The sequence below is a fragment of the Seriola dumerili genome, unplaced genomic scaffold (genome assembly GCF_002260705.1).
Source record: "Seriola dumerili isolate Sdu_G_001 unplaced genomic scaffold, Sdu_1.0 BDQW01000078.1, whole genome shotgun sequence".
Taxonomy (NCBI): Eukaryota; Metazoa; Chordata; class Actinopteri; order Carangiformes; family Carangidae; genus Seriola; species Seriola dumerili.
The window spans coordinates 2281200-2297810 of record NW_019174333.1 but is presented as its reverse complement, the minus strand read 5'-3'; the positions used below and the strand labels follow the sequence as shown (position 1 = coordinate 2297810).

General features: G+C 40.9%; 1 protein-coding gene across 1 annotated transcript in view; it reads right to left on the bottom strand.

Annotated features, from left to right (window-relative positions):
* Positions 1-11858, bottom strand: part of LOC111220837 — an 80482-nt gene extending 68624 nt beyond the window's left edge. Inside the window, exons 1-6 of the mRNA XM_022744076.1 lie at positions 11774-11858; positions 8544-8826; positions 7271-7375; positions 3795-5649; positions 2210-2383; positions 1108-1281 (exon numbers count right to left, since the gene is read on the bottom strand). Of these exons, the coding sequence (XP_022599797.1) occupies positions 1108-1281; positions 2210-2383; positions 3795-5649; positions 7271-7375; positions 8544-8817 (2582 nt within the window). The 5' untranslated portion in view covers positions 8818-8826; positions 11774-11858. The remainder of the gene's footprint in view (positions 1-1107; positions 1282-2209; positions 2384-3794; positions 5650-7270; positions 7376-8543; positions 8827-11773) is intronic.
* Positions 11859-16611: the final 4753 nt, after the last annotated feature.

Genomic DNA, 16611 nt, shown 5'->3' with positions numbered 1-16611 from the left:
CCACTCCACTGAAAGGCCCTGTTGTCTGTGACAGAAGCCTTGAGGGCAGCTAGAAATGCAGGTCCGTCCTCAGTTCTTATCTTGCTGGACCCCTCAGCAGCTTCTGATACAGTGAACCATCCTGCTGTCTGTACTCTCTAACATGGCCGTCTTGGGCAGCGCCCTTTCTTGGTTTGAATCCTATCTCACAGGGTTCTCTTTCAGTGTGTCATGGCAAGGGAAAATGTCCTTAGCCCATCCCCTCCCCACGATCCCCAAGGATCGGTACTGGAACCCCTCCTCTTTGCAATATACATCACAACTCCGTGGGCCCAATTATCCACTCACATGTCTTCTCATAGCACTGCTATGCTGACGACACCCAGCTATTCCTGTCATTCCCACCAGGCGACCCCACTGTCTTTGAGTAGATCTCTGCCTGTCTCTCTGACATATCTGCATGGATAAAGTCAACTAAACCTCTCTAACACTGAGCTAGGGATACAGCGATTAACTGGTTTCACTTTTAAAATGTCACGGTTATGTAATCGTAAAGGCTCAGCTACACTGAGTGGGTGTCTGTTCTCAATCAAAAATCGGACATTATGCTGGTGCATTATTGTTGTCGCTTTGGATAAAAGCACCTGCTAAATATGTAGATATAAATGATATGCTCACACTTTAATACATTAACACGTAACGTTATTGTAAACCAGCATCACTGCAACACTAGAATGAATTAATGCTAGCATCAACCTGCACATCAACAAACTCACACTGTGCATAGAAAGTAAATCAAACTTAACTAAGGTATTAAAACACCGAAACGTACAGCGAGGGTGTGAGAAAAGACACAGGAGAAGCTCTCACCATGCACATATCTCTGCTTCACACTACTTGTTTACTACTGTGGGTTCCCTATCCCACAATAAACAGCATGTCTTTTGCAATGCATCAAAATAAATGTGCATCATGAGTTCAATGCAAACCAATGTGATACTGTGCTTCTATAGATAATATATATCAACATGAATTATAGTAGTAATAAAGTAATGTCCATTAACCTCCTACAGACTTAAATCAGAGGGCAGAGCAAGAGCAAGAAAACACTGAAACATGGAGTCTGACCTCAGAGTCTCCAGTTTACAGTCTGGACTCTCCAGAAAACCACATAGATCCTTCACTCCTGAATCCTGCAGGTTGTTGTAGCTCAGGTCCAGGTGTGTCAGATGGGAGGGGTTGGACTTCAGAGCTGAGGCCAGAGAAGCACAGCTGATCTCTGACAAACAGCAGTGACTCAATCTGAATAAAGAACAAAAGAGGTAGATAAAATCATTGATAATCAATCAGACATGTCCTACTTAATTACCTCTTCTCTAAAATGAGTGACTTTGTCCTGTTATTGTGGATCATCATAATGTCAGCCTTCTACAGTCATCATCCAAATGCACAGATTCATCACATGCTGCTGACCTCAGTACAGTCTGTCAATATAGAATCAATACCTGATCAGACATGTTGGACTAAAACTGACTATAATGTGGCCCCTTGTTGCCTCAGCTGGTAGAGCGTGAACCATGAAGGCTTAGTCCTAACTGCAGCATTCTGGGTTTGAATCCAACCTGTGACCCTTTGCTGCATATCACCCAATCTCTCTCTCTTCCTTACTTCCCTGTGTCTATTTTACTGTGGCTATCAAAATAAATGCACCACCAAAAAAAAAACTTACTACAACTTTTTTGACAAATTAAAATGAAGTGCTAAACTGTGGGTGGAACTAAGGCGTTTATGGTACATTAGAAATCAGAGCACCTATGGCACATAGGGCAGATGAAAACTTGAACCTGTTGCACCTGTAGGTGGTGTAGAGAATAAAAGTGGGGACAGGACACAACTCTGTGGGGAGCCTGAGGAAGACAAATGCTGCTTCACGCTTTACTCCTCTACAAGTGAAGGAGACCACAATCCATCTGACACCATTACCATCTGGATTAAACAGATGTTGCAGTTTGTCAGCCAAAACATTGGGCAGACACATGATGATCTAAACATGGTGATGGTCAAACACATTGTAGAAATCACAGACAAACCTGTACTAAACTGTTTCTGTCACAAAACAAAGTGTTGTTTTCATCTTTGTAGGATCAGTATGTTATACACAGTACTAAAACTAGACATACAGCATTTAATGATTGAGGTTCAACACAAAAGCATCTCAGTGAGATCTGACCTGAGTGTCTCCAGTGTACAGTGTTGACTCCTCAGTCCGGCAGAGAGCAGCTCCACTCCTGAATCCTGCAGCTTGTTGTTACTCAGGTCCAGATCTCTCAGACTAGAGGACTGGGAGCTGAGAACTGAGGACAGAGCTTCACAGCTTCTCTCTGAGAGGTTACAGCCACTCAGCCTGAAGGAGAGTTAATGATCAGGAGATTTTAGTTGTGTAGAGATTTCATGTTGTTTTAAAGGGAAAGGACATTAAACAAAATAAATTGTTACACTGTAAAATTTTAGTCACATTCTCAGATCACATTGATTTGTAGTAAGTAAATGTTGGTCATCAGTAAGAACCAGATTGTTAAGAAATCATTTTGCATGGCTGCATTCATCTGTAGAAATGAACACAGATGGATAAACACTGAAGAAACAGGTTGGACCTCAACAGCAGGGCCACCTGTATTATTGCGAATGTCTCCGACTGACTGACTGACTGACTGACTGACTGACTGACCATATTTCCACAATTGGCCAGCCAAATGCAACATAACTGAGTTGCAGCTTACTCATTGGCCATTACTCTTTCCATATGATCTGGTACAAACAGGTTCTATTAGGGAGGTGTTTACAGCAGCAGTATTGTCAACTTAGCGCAATATTTAGAGACTTTTTTCAAACAGACTGGGTATAAACCTGGTACATGACTGGACCGTGTATGGATGCCGACCAGAACATCAGGGCTACACCTTGTTACAGGCAGTCTACTGAGCCGCCCTAGTTTCTGCTGCTTAGAGGCTACTGTGAAGCAGCCGATTATTGTAAGTATCATGACTACTAAAAGAAGAGGAGGAATAACTACACGTAAGTAGTAAGAGGGAGGGAGAGAGAGAAGTCATAGCAAACTGCTAAAGAAACTAGCAGATCTGAATAACATGTAAACAACAGAAACATCAGCAAAAGGAAATGAGACAATACTCTTACTACAGCACAGCAATCAAAGCCCTGTTAAGATATAAAGGGTTTCTGTCCACTGAAATGCTAGAGGCCTTTCAATTTGAAACGATTACAGGAAGTGTTGAGTTGTATGATCTGAGTGATCATTTAACTGATGTGTGGCGTTGTGGTTATAAAATCAGGATTTTGGCATCAGAAGAGCAGCAGCTTGGAAGTGACTGCTGGTTAACATGTAGTCTTAAGGGAACATGTTTCTATCACTATTTCAAACTTGTTCCGTTGTCTTTACAACAGAAACAAAAAAACATTTCAATGAGAACAGCTTTGGTGTGAACTCAGCTGTATTAAAACCCTGTCTTTGTGAGCACAGAAAGGAGAAGAGAACAGATGAAACCAGCTGACACAAGACAATATGATGTCAGTTGTTTACAGTAGTTCCACAACAAGTCCTCAATTTCGCACATTGACCATACACAGTCCAGCCACATATTAGGTTTGAGCCTATTCTTGTTTACATTTTTTTCAGTTGATAACACACTAAAATGAGACACAAAGCAAAATTATTGAAACTGAGCAATTGTAAATAACTGTAATTACAACCCAACACATCTGACACAGTTAGAATCAGCAGTTGTCAGTGCACCTACAGAACTTTGTTGGAGGCTTTAACCACTGGAATCAGCCTCAGAAGAGCCTCCTCCGAAGCAGAGGAAAAGTATTTCTTCAAGTCAAACACGTCCAGATCTTTTTCTGAAGACAGTAAGATGAAGCCCAGAGCTGACCATTGAGCAGGAGACAGTTCATCTGTGGACAGACGTCCTGATCTCAGGTACTGTTGGATCTCTTCCACTAGAGAACCATCATTCAGTTCATTCAGACAGTGGAACAGGTTGATGCTTCTCTCTGGAGATAGATTCTCACTGATCTTCATTTTGATGTAATTGACTGTTTCCTGATTGGTCTGTGACCTTCTGTCTGTCTTTTTTAGCAGGTCCCGTAGTTTATCCTGATTGGTCTGCAGTGAAAGACCCAGGAGGAAGCGAAGGAACAAGTCCAGGTGACCATTTGCACTCTGTAAGGCCTTGTCAATGGCAATCCTGTGGATCTTGCGTGCAGAGGTTTTCCTCAAAAGGAGTCCCATGTTTTGAAGTGACGGTCGTGGCAAAGGCATCACATTCTTGTTTCTGTTAATGTGAGATATCTCCACATAAACAGCAGCCAAAAACTCCTGAATGCTCAGATGCACAAAGCTGAAGACCTTGTCTTTCTCTTTCCTCCCACGCTCTTTTTTAAAGATCTCTGTGAACACTCCTGAGTACACTGAGGCTGCTCTGAAATCAATGCCACTCTCTTTCAGATCTTCCCCGTAGAAGATTAGGTTGCCCTTTTCCATTTGCTGAAAAGCCAGTTTTGCTAATGACTCAATGTACTGAATGCACTTTTCTTGGCCGTACTTCTCTTTAGTCTGATCAATTTGAAACACCAGGAACTCTGTGTACATCTCAGTCAGGGTCTTGGGCAGCTCTCCTCCTTCTCTGGTCTTCAACACCTCCTCCAGAACTGTAGCAGTGATCCAGCAGAAGACTGGGATGTGGCACATGATGTGGAGGCTTCGTGATGTCTTGATGTGGGAGATGATCCTGCTGGCCTGCTTCTCACATCTGAACCTCTTATTGAGGTACTCCTCTTTCTGTGGGTCAGTGAACCCTCTGACCTCTGTTGTGCTGTCCACAAACCCTTGAGGGATCTGATTGGCTGCTGCAGGTCGCGTGGTTATCCAGACACGAGCAGAGCGTAGCAGTTTCCCATTGATGAGTCTCCTCAGCAGAACATCTGCTTTAGTTGACTGTGTTACATCAATAGAGCCAACATCCTCGGCATTAAGGTCCAGATGAAGGCGGCTCTCATCCAGTCCATCAAACACAAACAGCAGTTTGAATTTGCTCTTGTCAAAGTTCGTGTTTCCTGACGACTGTAGAGTTGTAAAGATCCAATTAAGAGCTTCCTCTTTGATGTCCATAGTTTCTGGTATACATTCATGAATTAGTTCTGCCAAACAAAACTCTTTTCCCTTCAGTGAATTCAGCCGACGGAAAGTGAAGGGGAAAAGGAGATGCACATCTTGATTGGTTCTTTTTTCAGCCCAGTCCAACACAAACTTGTGCACAAAGAATGTTTTTCCAATTCCTGCAACTCCATTGGTCAGCACTGTTCTCATGGGTCTGTATTTTCCAGAAGGGTGTTTGAACATGTCACTGGGTTTAATTGGTTTCTCTGTTTCTGCTGGCTTCCCTGCCTTCTCGATCAGTCTGACCTCATGCTGAGTGTTGATGTGTACATCAGCCCCGACTGTGATGTACAGCTCTGTGTAGATATCAACTAGACACTGTTTATCTTCTGCCCACCCTTCTTGCAGACACACAAACTTGTCCTGGAAATTAGACTGAAGCATCTGTTGGTAATATTTGATGGGGTGTGTCTCTGGTACAGGAACCATCACATCTGTGTCAAACAAGAAGAGAAACATTCAAAGTGTGAGGTATATGTCTACAGATGCCCCTTTTTCTTGCTTCTAGATGAAAATAATCTGCAACACAGCACAACCTTCAAAACTAAAGCTAATGGTGTGAAGATGTTTGCAGCATTTATGAAGCAAATGTTTCTAACTTTAGGCAAAGTAAGTTGTCTGTGGATACTATTCCAGTAATCATATCTTGATTTCGAGGTGTAGAAGTGGTTACAGCATGTAGCCACTTGTATTGTTTCCAGTGTAAGAAGGACCTGCAGCAGCAAGGACAGAGAGGACTGCTGTCCTGCTCACACTCTACATGTACAGCTGTTTGCTGCTGCCATATGAGTTGACGACTGTTGAAACTTTCCAGCTGGTCATTGCAGTTTAGCATGTAACTATGGTAACTGCTGAAGCCACAGGTAAGACAGCAAGAGCAGCAGGAGTTGGAGGATCATCAGCTTCACAGTTAACCAATATGGAACAATATGTAATATTAATAATTTTAATTAAAATTTTGGCCTGCAAAATTTCAAATGTGAGCCAACAGAGAGTGCACATGGTGCTTTACAGGACTCATGTCAGGGAGATTTTCCTTTGAGGTGCTACAGTATGGGACTTAAACAGTGACATTAAATTCTGGCACTGAAAATAAAAGTTGACATCGAAAACAAAACCTGAGCTGAAAAAGGAAACTATGGCACTGAAAAACTTTTATTGAGTTAGTGGCGTGGTTTGCCATGATGGACGATTTATGTTTGAGTTTTTGTATTATGTTTGCACTTTGTGTTTTTGTAAGTAAAGTCATTTCATTTCACCTTTAGTATTTGTGTTTTGTCTGCATTTGGGTCCAGCCTTACTTAATCCTGACACGTACCTGTCACTGCTTCTCAACCAGGAGACGTTTCAAGATTAATGGAGCGAAGACTGGGGGTTCCTGCCTGATAACCCTGCAGCTGACCCATGGGCACCAGAGGAGGTGTGACAGGCAGCAATGCCCAGCAGGTTACACCAGCCACCTCTACACTTACTGGAACTGGAGGATAAGGACCCAGTTGAACCTGGTGCATATGCCATGCCAAATCAAAACAGCCTCATGACAGGTGTCTCAGATACAGAGTTAAGTCAGTCTCAATTAAGCTACTTGAGAGGGTATGCAGATCAGGAGTGGATTCCTGGAACACTTAAAGAAGGAACAGCTCCAGAGTCTGTTCTGCCAGAGTGAAAACTCATGATGTGTTGGTGAAAAGACACCAGAGGTCAGAGTCATCTGCATTTAACAAGAAAGAGACCAGTTACAGTATACCCTTATGAGAGCTGCTCTGGGGACTAATAGGTAGGAAATCACTCATGTGTCTCAACGACTATATTCATGCAGGTATGTTTGGATAAGGAGTGGAGGATGGGGGTGTTGTAATGTGAAAACTTTGTAAACTAATGAATATTTTGTTTGTCTTGCGAGCGGAGGTGAACATTTCTTTCAGTTAACCTTCAGACGGTCTCTAGGTGGAGCTGATGACTAGAGAGAGCCTAGTCGAGGGTTACTAAACTTACAAAAATATAATTTTTTAACTAAAAAGATACATTTTGCCTTTTCAGGTTTTCCATACCTACCAGAGAACACAGCAGCTTTACCTTCAGTCTGAGGAAGAGGAGCCCGAGTCTGAGAGGAGGAAAGTCCTCTGTTCTCTGAAGTCTCCCCAACATCACTGACAACCTCTGACAGAGAGAGAGAGAGAGACAGAGAGAGAGATTATGTGTCTCCACTCATTACTGCTATTATTGATGTATTATTTATCATTAGGTTAATAAGTGTTTATGGGTCCTTGTTTTTCATTTGCATATTGTTTCTTAGATTCTGTGTGTGTATCTGTATTCAGACATTTTTTTAAGTTTAATGTTGCAACCTGGTTTAGTAAATGACTAGTTTGAAACCAGCTGGTAGTTACTAAGAACCTAAGAGGAACTTTACATTCAAACATACTGATGGCTTTATGAATAGCTGGTCAAAAGTCCTGGTATTTATTAGCAGTGATTCTCTGACACCAAACTGCTCCTGATGATGGTTTTAAAGTGAAACTGAAATCCTGAGACTGGAGCATTGCCTCTGTCCTGTCATGACTAATCTAATATCAGCGTATTGTCTTTTCTGGAACAACTTCAACATTAATTGCCTGAGAAAATGATGTCTACTGCTGCATCCACAGCAGAAAACATGGACAGTGACACAGTTAACTTTTTGTTCACCATGGCTTTTCCTAAAATGCTGCTGACTGTTTATGGCTACTGTTCACAGGTCAGTGAGATCCATCTACAGTTTTGAATTTACAACAACACAATACAGTATGGGGTGAATACTTTTGTGAATAAAACAGTCCATGTCTAGTTATTGCCTTTGAGTGAAAACATTTACAGACCTGGTTGCTTATTATATTATAAGTTCAACCCACTTTGGCCTTTGTCAAAGAAAGTTCTTCTGTTTAGGACAAGTGTTGCTGGAGTTTTTGACCTCTTAGGTTAGGGCTTTGGTCATTCTGTCATAAGGAAATGGGTGTGGCTTCATCTAAAATGGGTTGGAAAAACAATAAATGTGACTGGGTTGTGTTAGTGTTAATTACTTTGTTGACTGTTCCTGGTGGTAATTTTACATTTACATTACAATGTAAAGGTTTCAGGCAGCGTTGGACACGATATGAACTTACAAGGAAAAGGAAGTGAAAAACGATTTTTTGTGTTTTTGTAACATTCATTTTTGCCACAAGAACCTGTGATTTTTTTTTTTGTTTTATTAACTTTTGAATAAAATACATTTCTAGCCAAAAGAAAGGCATGACACTAATGTTTCATTCTAAAAGCACCACTGATGTTTTTCTCTCTTGTGACTGACCTTCTGGTCCTGAGCTACCAACAGACAAACTCTGCACCAGGTCATTCCTGTTGAGCTTCTCTAAAACCTTCCTGGTCACCTCCACAGCTCCAGGAAGAGTGTACGTCTGCACCATCAGATCCACTGTCTCCCACGTGTTTTTCGTCTGCAGTTGGATTTTTTTGATGGTTGGGAAGCCTGGTGTAATGTCAGGCTGCTGCAGGAACCACTTGAATTTATTGAATTCCTCATGTCCCAGATCTTCCAGAGTGTTCAAGAGGTCCTCTGGTGTCATCACGGCTCCCTGATAAAATCAGAGAACATTGTCAGTAGTTTTGTCACAGCTGTGTTATTGGTTCCTGCTTTTCCGATCTGTTCGTAATCAAATTAAAAATACCAGTCATTTAATTACTTAAAAAACTACACAAAAACACTCCTTTATATTGGTCACGGTCACATGGTTGTCATTGTCTTATTAACTAACTGGACGAGGCGGTCGGTGTCCAGTAGCTGCGTGGTTAAGACACCAACCACAAGTTCCTCATTTTGATTCCTGCCACTGAGCTGAGTCAGTGCTACAGGATCTGAGAGAATGAGTTACTGTGAAAGATCAGGTTGGACAGTCATGTGGGTTTTCTGATAAATATTAATTCATACTTAAACAACTGTTTTAATATTAAAATTAAGTTTTCCCTCAGAAAGGAAAGTGTTCTGTCCCACTTCTTTTCCCATTGCTGTCAATTAATCAGACAGAGTGCGAGTTATACAATGAAAATCGGGGAGGTCAACTTTCGTGATGAAAGGGAACCCAGTGCAGTACAGGCGCTTGCTTCAGCGGACTGGAGTGTTGTGGTGATCTTGCTTATTTAACTAAAGCAAATAAATGTAGTGGAGTAGAAAGTGCAATATTTCCTCTCATATGGCATTTGGCTGACCAATGGTGGAAATATGATCACTCAGTCAGTCAGTGACATTTGCCATTATTGGGTTGGCCCCCACTGTTGTGGTCCAGTTCAAATAGGTCAAAGACTAATTAAAGCATCATATACGACATTTTATATCGGTAATGAAATGACAAGCCAACATTGGAAATGAAAGGGCACACTATCAGTTAGCTAACATTAGTTATCTAAACTGTAACTTAAGGCTTAAGTTAGAAACTTACTAACATTATTATTATTACTATTATACATCTGTTGATACTTAACACAATATAATTCAGAAACTCTGAAGGTAATAAAGTAAAGTGTATTAAAGCTAGCTAATGCTACTTACATTTACCTACAGTTTCTGCGCAACACATGGGAGCAGAGATTTAAGTGTGTGAGCCACTGATGGAGTGGGGCAGGCAGACGAGACGATCAGCTAACATCAAGGTTAAGAAATTGTAGCACAGCCCCCAGAGCCCAGGCAAAGCACCAGTGACATGGTTGGGATAATGACATGATGACAAAGTTTATTCAGCTGGCTTGCTTCTATCAGTCACAAATGGTTAGCTTACAGGTACAGAAGTATCAATGAAAGGAGAAAGGAAAGAAGAGAAATAATTGTCGTACTGTGTGGGAGGTGTAGGTTCTTTCCTGGGGTTAGCTTTCTTCAGATATAGGTGCAGAAGGCTGAAGGTGAAACAGACGTAACACAGAGAGACGGCAAGCTACCAGTGACATCCATGAAGAGCAAGAAAGAGAAAGAGAGACTGGTGTAACTGAGACAAGCAGCCCCCAGCGGCAGAGTGCTACAATGGCATGCGCCACTGAAAGGGACCAGCGCGACTGAGCAACTACTCCTAACAACGAGGCTTGGCAGCAGACTGTTGTGAGAGCATTGTGGCATCTGTGGAGGGGTGAAGCTGGGTATGTGATTCCATAAGTTATTATGCTAGTCTTCAATATGGCCCCAGCACAGCTTCTTAAATTCACCATATGCTAGGGTCAAATTACAAGCAGATATACTTGGTCTGGTATCAGTCACAAGGCATTAAAAAAGTTCATATTGGGGCGTCGAGTAGCTCAGTTGGTTGAGCATCCGCCCCATGTGCAGAGGCTAAGGTCCTCACTGCAGTTAGCCCTGGTTCAAGTCCCGCATCGGACAGCCCTTTGCTGCATGTCATTCCCCCTCTCTCTCCACTGTACTGTCAATAAAGGCATAAAAGGCCCAAAAAACATTTAAAAAAAATTCATATTAAGGACATGCAGAGTTATGGACCTAAAATTGACACCCTTCTTACTCTTCGTACCAAACTATCAAATTGATAGGAAAAAGAGACAAGGGATCCCACTTTCACAAACAGACCAGATTTTAGCATGTCAGAGAGATGTACAACCAGGCCATGGGTCAAATGGTCAGCTCCAGAGGATCAACAAATGGACACAAGGCAAAAATCTCCATTCTGTTCATGGCCTCCAGCTACTGCTGGTTGTGACCAGGAAAATCTCCAGCTACAGAGCAACTCACAGCAACTCACTTAATATTTTGCTCATGACTGGGTTGATGTTGAGATACATAAGAATATTTATATATAATATAATATATATATTGCTATATATAATATAGCAAAACATATTCTCTCCCACCATTGCCCAGTTCATTACATAGTTCATCTTATCAGCTGTTGATTAAACCTGTTCTTGCTGCTCCACTTTTCATCTTTGTGATTAGCTAAAACACATAATCTCTCTTAGATTACATTTATCCTGTATTAGTTAGCAGTATTTTCTCTCACAAAGTTCTGCCCCAATTGACAAGGATTTTAATTGCAAAATATGGCCTTTAAACACTTTGTAAGGGAATAAAAAGAACATGACTTATTTTTTCATACATACTCATTAATAATAAATACCCCCCCAAACTCCCAAGTGACCAAAAATTTTGTTTCTGAACGACAATTTAGCCTATGCATATGAATATAATATATATGAAATTAAAAACACACCTGTATCGAGCAGCTTAAGGTTACTTTTCATCATTAACCCATGTTGTATGTTTCAACTGTATGTGGGCTCCAGGCTGCAGCATACAAAACACACCTGACACAATGACAGGTAAACTACAAGCTAGCTAGCTTACATGAAAAACACTGAACCACACTTCAAAACGTTTAGCTCTCTCTGCCATAAACAGTAAGAACACGGTCTGTGTGTGTCTGTGTGTTTGTGCTGCACAGTGATTTAGCATATGACACAGAACTGATGAATAAAATAAAACCAATGACATTTAAAGTTGTTGAAAATAGCATATAGCAGTACACTCACACAGAAACAGGATCTGATGTCTTGGTGATTGCTGATTCTTTTGAGACAGTTGAATCTGCAGAGTCTTCATGATCCGACAAGCAGGACAAAGAACTGAAGAGAGACAAACATGTCTACATGTGAAGAAACAGGAAGCATACTTTCACATTCCTTCATGCAAGAGCAGAAGAACAGGATTGGTTGAAAGTGGAGCAATATGTTGTGTAATGTTTTTTTTTTAAGTTATTTTTTGGGCTTTTTGTGCCTTTAATGGACAGGACAGTAGAGAGACAGGAAATGGGGAGGCAGAGAGAGGGGGAATGACACACAAGAAAGGGCCATCCAATGGGGGAGTCAAACCGGGGGCCAGCTGCAGCGAGGACTGTAGCCTCTATATATGGGGCGCCTGCATGGCCCACTGCGCTACGTGACTCCCCATGTTGTGTAATGTTTATAATGTGTGGTCATCAACTGTTTCTCATCTCAAAGTTCTCCTTGCAGAGAAATTGATTTGCAGCCAGACTGTACATAAACACACATATAAGGACACACATAGCACCAAACCAACAGGCATGGACATCAACAGGGGGATGGCGTGAAGGCCAGAGTAAGTTAATTCATCAAGGTCAAAGTGCAAAAGTCAAGTACGCAGTCTGTGCAAATAAGTGATCTCCAGACAACAATAAAATACTATTTGCCATTTAGTAACAGAATAGCAGCGGGAGCAAAGGAAAACTTGTATGTCTTGGTTCTCATAACGGGAACCCTAAACCGAACACTACAGGGTAACAGTTCAAACTCTGTCCAAAGAGGGTCATCTTGGCTCTCCAGAAGGTTAGCTTATCTTACCACCTGCCTGTTATAGAGGTCTGTAAGCTGGACTTGACTCCTCCATGAAATCTGACTGGCCACTTTGATGAGGCTACTGAGCCTGTTTTTGTTGACCAGAGTAAGGTTACAATGCAGAACATTAAAACTGATTCAATAAAACTTCTACAAAAGAGAGTCATCATCAGAGGAGACATTAAAAGAGCACATCTTCCTCTCTCTGTTTCTGCTGGGCCTTTTTTGTTGTGGAAGCAACATGAGGTTCAAAACAATTTGTTGAGAAAGGACTCATCAACCAGAGGACCATGCTACTCTTCCCCATCAAGAAAACAGAGTCATCTGCAAATTTGACAATGTGTCTGTTTTTGTGGTTGCTGCGACAGTCATTGGTGTACAAGATGTAAAGAAGTGGAGAGAGACAGCAGCTTCGTGGAGAACCACTGGAAGAGTGCAACTGATTGGAGAATGTGCCATTTACCCTCACACACTGAGACCTATCAGTCAAGAAGTCTAAAATCCAGACAACTAGATTAAAATCCATTTGAAAAAGATGAATTAGCTTTCCTGTTCACAGATGTGGCTGGATAGTGTTAAAAGCAGAGGAGGAATCTATAAACAACAGCCTGGCGTGAGCTTTTGTATCCTCTAGGTGGCGATACAGAAAGTTGAGTACTTTGACAGTAGTATCCTCCACACCTCTGACAGACCTGTATGCAAATTACAGGGGATCAAGGGCTTTATCCACTTGCAGTAACATCTCTTTTTTAATGAGCTTCTCCATTGTATTCATGATTAATGTTAATGCTACTGGCCTGAAGTAATTTAATGTTGTAGGAGTTTTAGTCTTGATGCTGATGCTGATGCTTATTCGGTTGAAGATGTTTCCCTTTCTACAGTGGCAGAGACTGAACTTCTAGAGGACTGGGTGGAAGTTGAAGAGGGACAGAGCATCTGACACATGTGGATGCTTGACGTTTCATCTTAAATAAAAAGTGTTTAGCTCATCAGACAACTTTCTGTCTGATTTAAAACCAGCCAGGGCAATATTTCTATTGACTTTGTCATTATCCAGTTATAGCTTTCATGCCTTTCCAGGCTTCCCTTAAATTGGTACTGACCAGGTCAGCTTCGATTTTATCTCTGTACCTGAGTTTAGCCTATTTGATTTCTGACCTGATCTCCAGTTTGTTTCCTTAAGTTCAATAACATTACCCTCATTAAAAGTATTTTTTCTTTTCTGAAACAGACCCTTCAGGGTTGATTAGGAGGCCTATGGTTTGTTGTTAGGAAAAAAAACTTGGTGGCATTACCTCTACAAAAAGAGAAGTAACTGCGCACAACATCTGTTAACTCATCAATAATGACTGGGGATTCTATAACCACTAACCATTCTGTGCAGTCAAAGCACCCCTGAAGGGCAAGAGAGGAATCCTCATTCCAGACCTTTACTAGCCTCTAACACACCTTCTCTAACACTCAGTGTTGTGACTGGAGGGCAAGGCCTGCCATTGACTTATATGCTCCTTTTATGGAACCATAACAGTGGTCCAGGGTTTTATTGTGGCGCATGGAACAACTTATTATAATATTATTATTATAGATTTAATGGTATTAACGTACATAATGGTATCTTTCCATCTGTTTCGTTTTTTGTTATCTGTTTAAGTTACTCTTAATATTCTAAAAAAGATACCCTGTTGAAAGAGCTCAGGCCCCCAAAGGAATTTGCACTGAAAACTACTGAAACTACTGATGAAACTACTACTGGATAGTCTCATAATAAATAAAGATGCCACCCTTCTTGCACAACGGGAACTGGTCACGTGAGAGTCAAAAACATGGCCAGTGATTCCACTGTACCGTTCCACTCCTGTTACCTACCCATTATTTCTTGAGATGTGTCTAAACAGTTGGTCAAGTTAAATAGGAAGTGCATTAATGTAACTGCTTTGGGGTCCATTTGTAAAGAAACATTAATACTTTAATAATGCACCAGGTTAGCGTAACATTTACAGCATTAGTTCTCTGAGAATCTCATGCATATCCAAGTAAAATTGGTATTGTAACTGAAATATCTCTGGCTGAATCAATATTGAATCAAATCAAATCAGGACCTTGTGAATTGGAATTGAATTGACTTGACATGGGAAATCAGTGGCAGTGCCCAGCCCCAGTTTTATAAGTCCTGGTCTGAAGATCATCTGTGCCAAGCTTTCCTATAAAACCCAAAATGGCAGCTGCATCAATGACATGACAAGTACTTGTACTTGTATCTCAAGCTTTGTAATAATAAAAGAAAATCAGCAAATCCATAGAATTAAACAATAGATAGAAAAGATACTTAGACCTGTGACACCCTATCAGCGTACTCGTCATTTTATGTAGTGGAAAATGTTTCAAAACGGCTAAATGTGATCAATGATGAGTTTGATACCACTTTCTGTGACATTGATATTATATATAACAAAGTTTGAATATTGATTGAACAGACAATAGGTGCAACCCTGCGGTGACCTTGATCCTGTGAAGTTTCGGTTGCAGATGTGATGCAGATATGATTTCACAGTAAGTCAAAATGAAGCCGGATATTCATTAAACTGTCATTCATTGTGATTGATGCTGCACAAATAAGTGTCACATGGCAAGAGCCATTATGCAAGCTAGTACAGGAACTATAGAGAGTAAACAATCATGCATGCTTATTTGAATTACAAACTACTCTATAAAGTCTGCAGTTGTTGATGGCCGGAAAATAATTAGGCTAAATTATGCTAAAATTGTTTTGAAGGGGGTGCACAACAACACATTTGTTTTGGTTTTGACCATTTTTTCACCAGCTGGATGAAAAGAGCTTGCCAAGTTAAAATAATATAAATGTGTGTTGTTGTGCATCCTTCAACAACAATTTCCAGCTTCAAATCATATTATTTTCCAGTCTGTATCTACTTCATTAATTTTGAAGATATACAGGAGAAGGAGGAAATGGACCAAACTTGGTGGATGTAATGCACTTGCAAATACCATACATTTTCACTTACCCCTATGTGTGTCCTTAACAAAGTTTACCTCTTTACTGTGACCTCCGCCATGCAAAGGCTGCATAGACCTTCACTTAAGCCCCAAAGGAGAATGGAACCTTGGTGCCTTACGGGAAGAGAGAGAGAGAGCAAGAGAGCGAGAGAGAGGGAAGAATGCTTACAAACATACATCTGATTCAAGGTGGCCTAGGTGCTGTGTTTACCTCAGTCATGATGTCCTTACAGCAATAACCATGTTAAGTGTGTCCCTCACTTAAGTGTGCAACTCACCAACATGTGCACCATTGACCACAGACACATTTCTGCAGTTTCAATTGGTTGTTTTAATTTCTTGTGGCTAAACCTCTCCTTACTACATCTCACTTCATTGTTGCCAACCAGGGGTACATGCTCTACACATCACTCTATTGCTTTACCAAATCTAACATTACTTTCAGCATACTTACATTGTGCCACAGCTTCATATATCCTTTTTTCACCAAAGTTAGCACGTATACATGGGGGTTATTTTACACGCAGGTAATTCCACTCCTTTTGCCTAGCCACACAAAATTAACATTGAATGTATATATATAATCTGTATAATCTACCACTATCACCCCTTTCAGTTTTAGAAATTGACACAGATGATAGTGATTAGCTAATATTAGCAAGGTTAGCCAGTGAGCTACAAGAACCATTTGACATGACAACTTACAATAATTTACGTACATTACAATTTTACATTAGACAGTAAAGTTAAACAAAACTTTAAGTGGTGAGCTAAGCCAATGACAGGTGCCATTTAACATTAGCTAGCGTGCTAGCCACCCCACTACCCCCATCTCCCACCCTACTAAAATGGCGCAAATAGCTGACTTAAGATGAAATGGTACTACTGGTACGTGTAATGTGCTAGTTAACATTGTTTTTTGCAAACTAATATAACAGTAAGTTAGCTTATGTTATTCTACCACACTAGTAACACTAGCTACCACTAATGTTCGCCCAAAG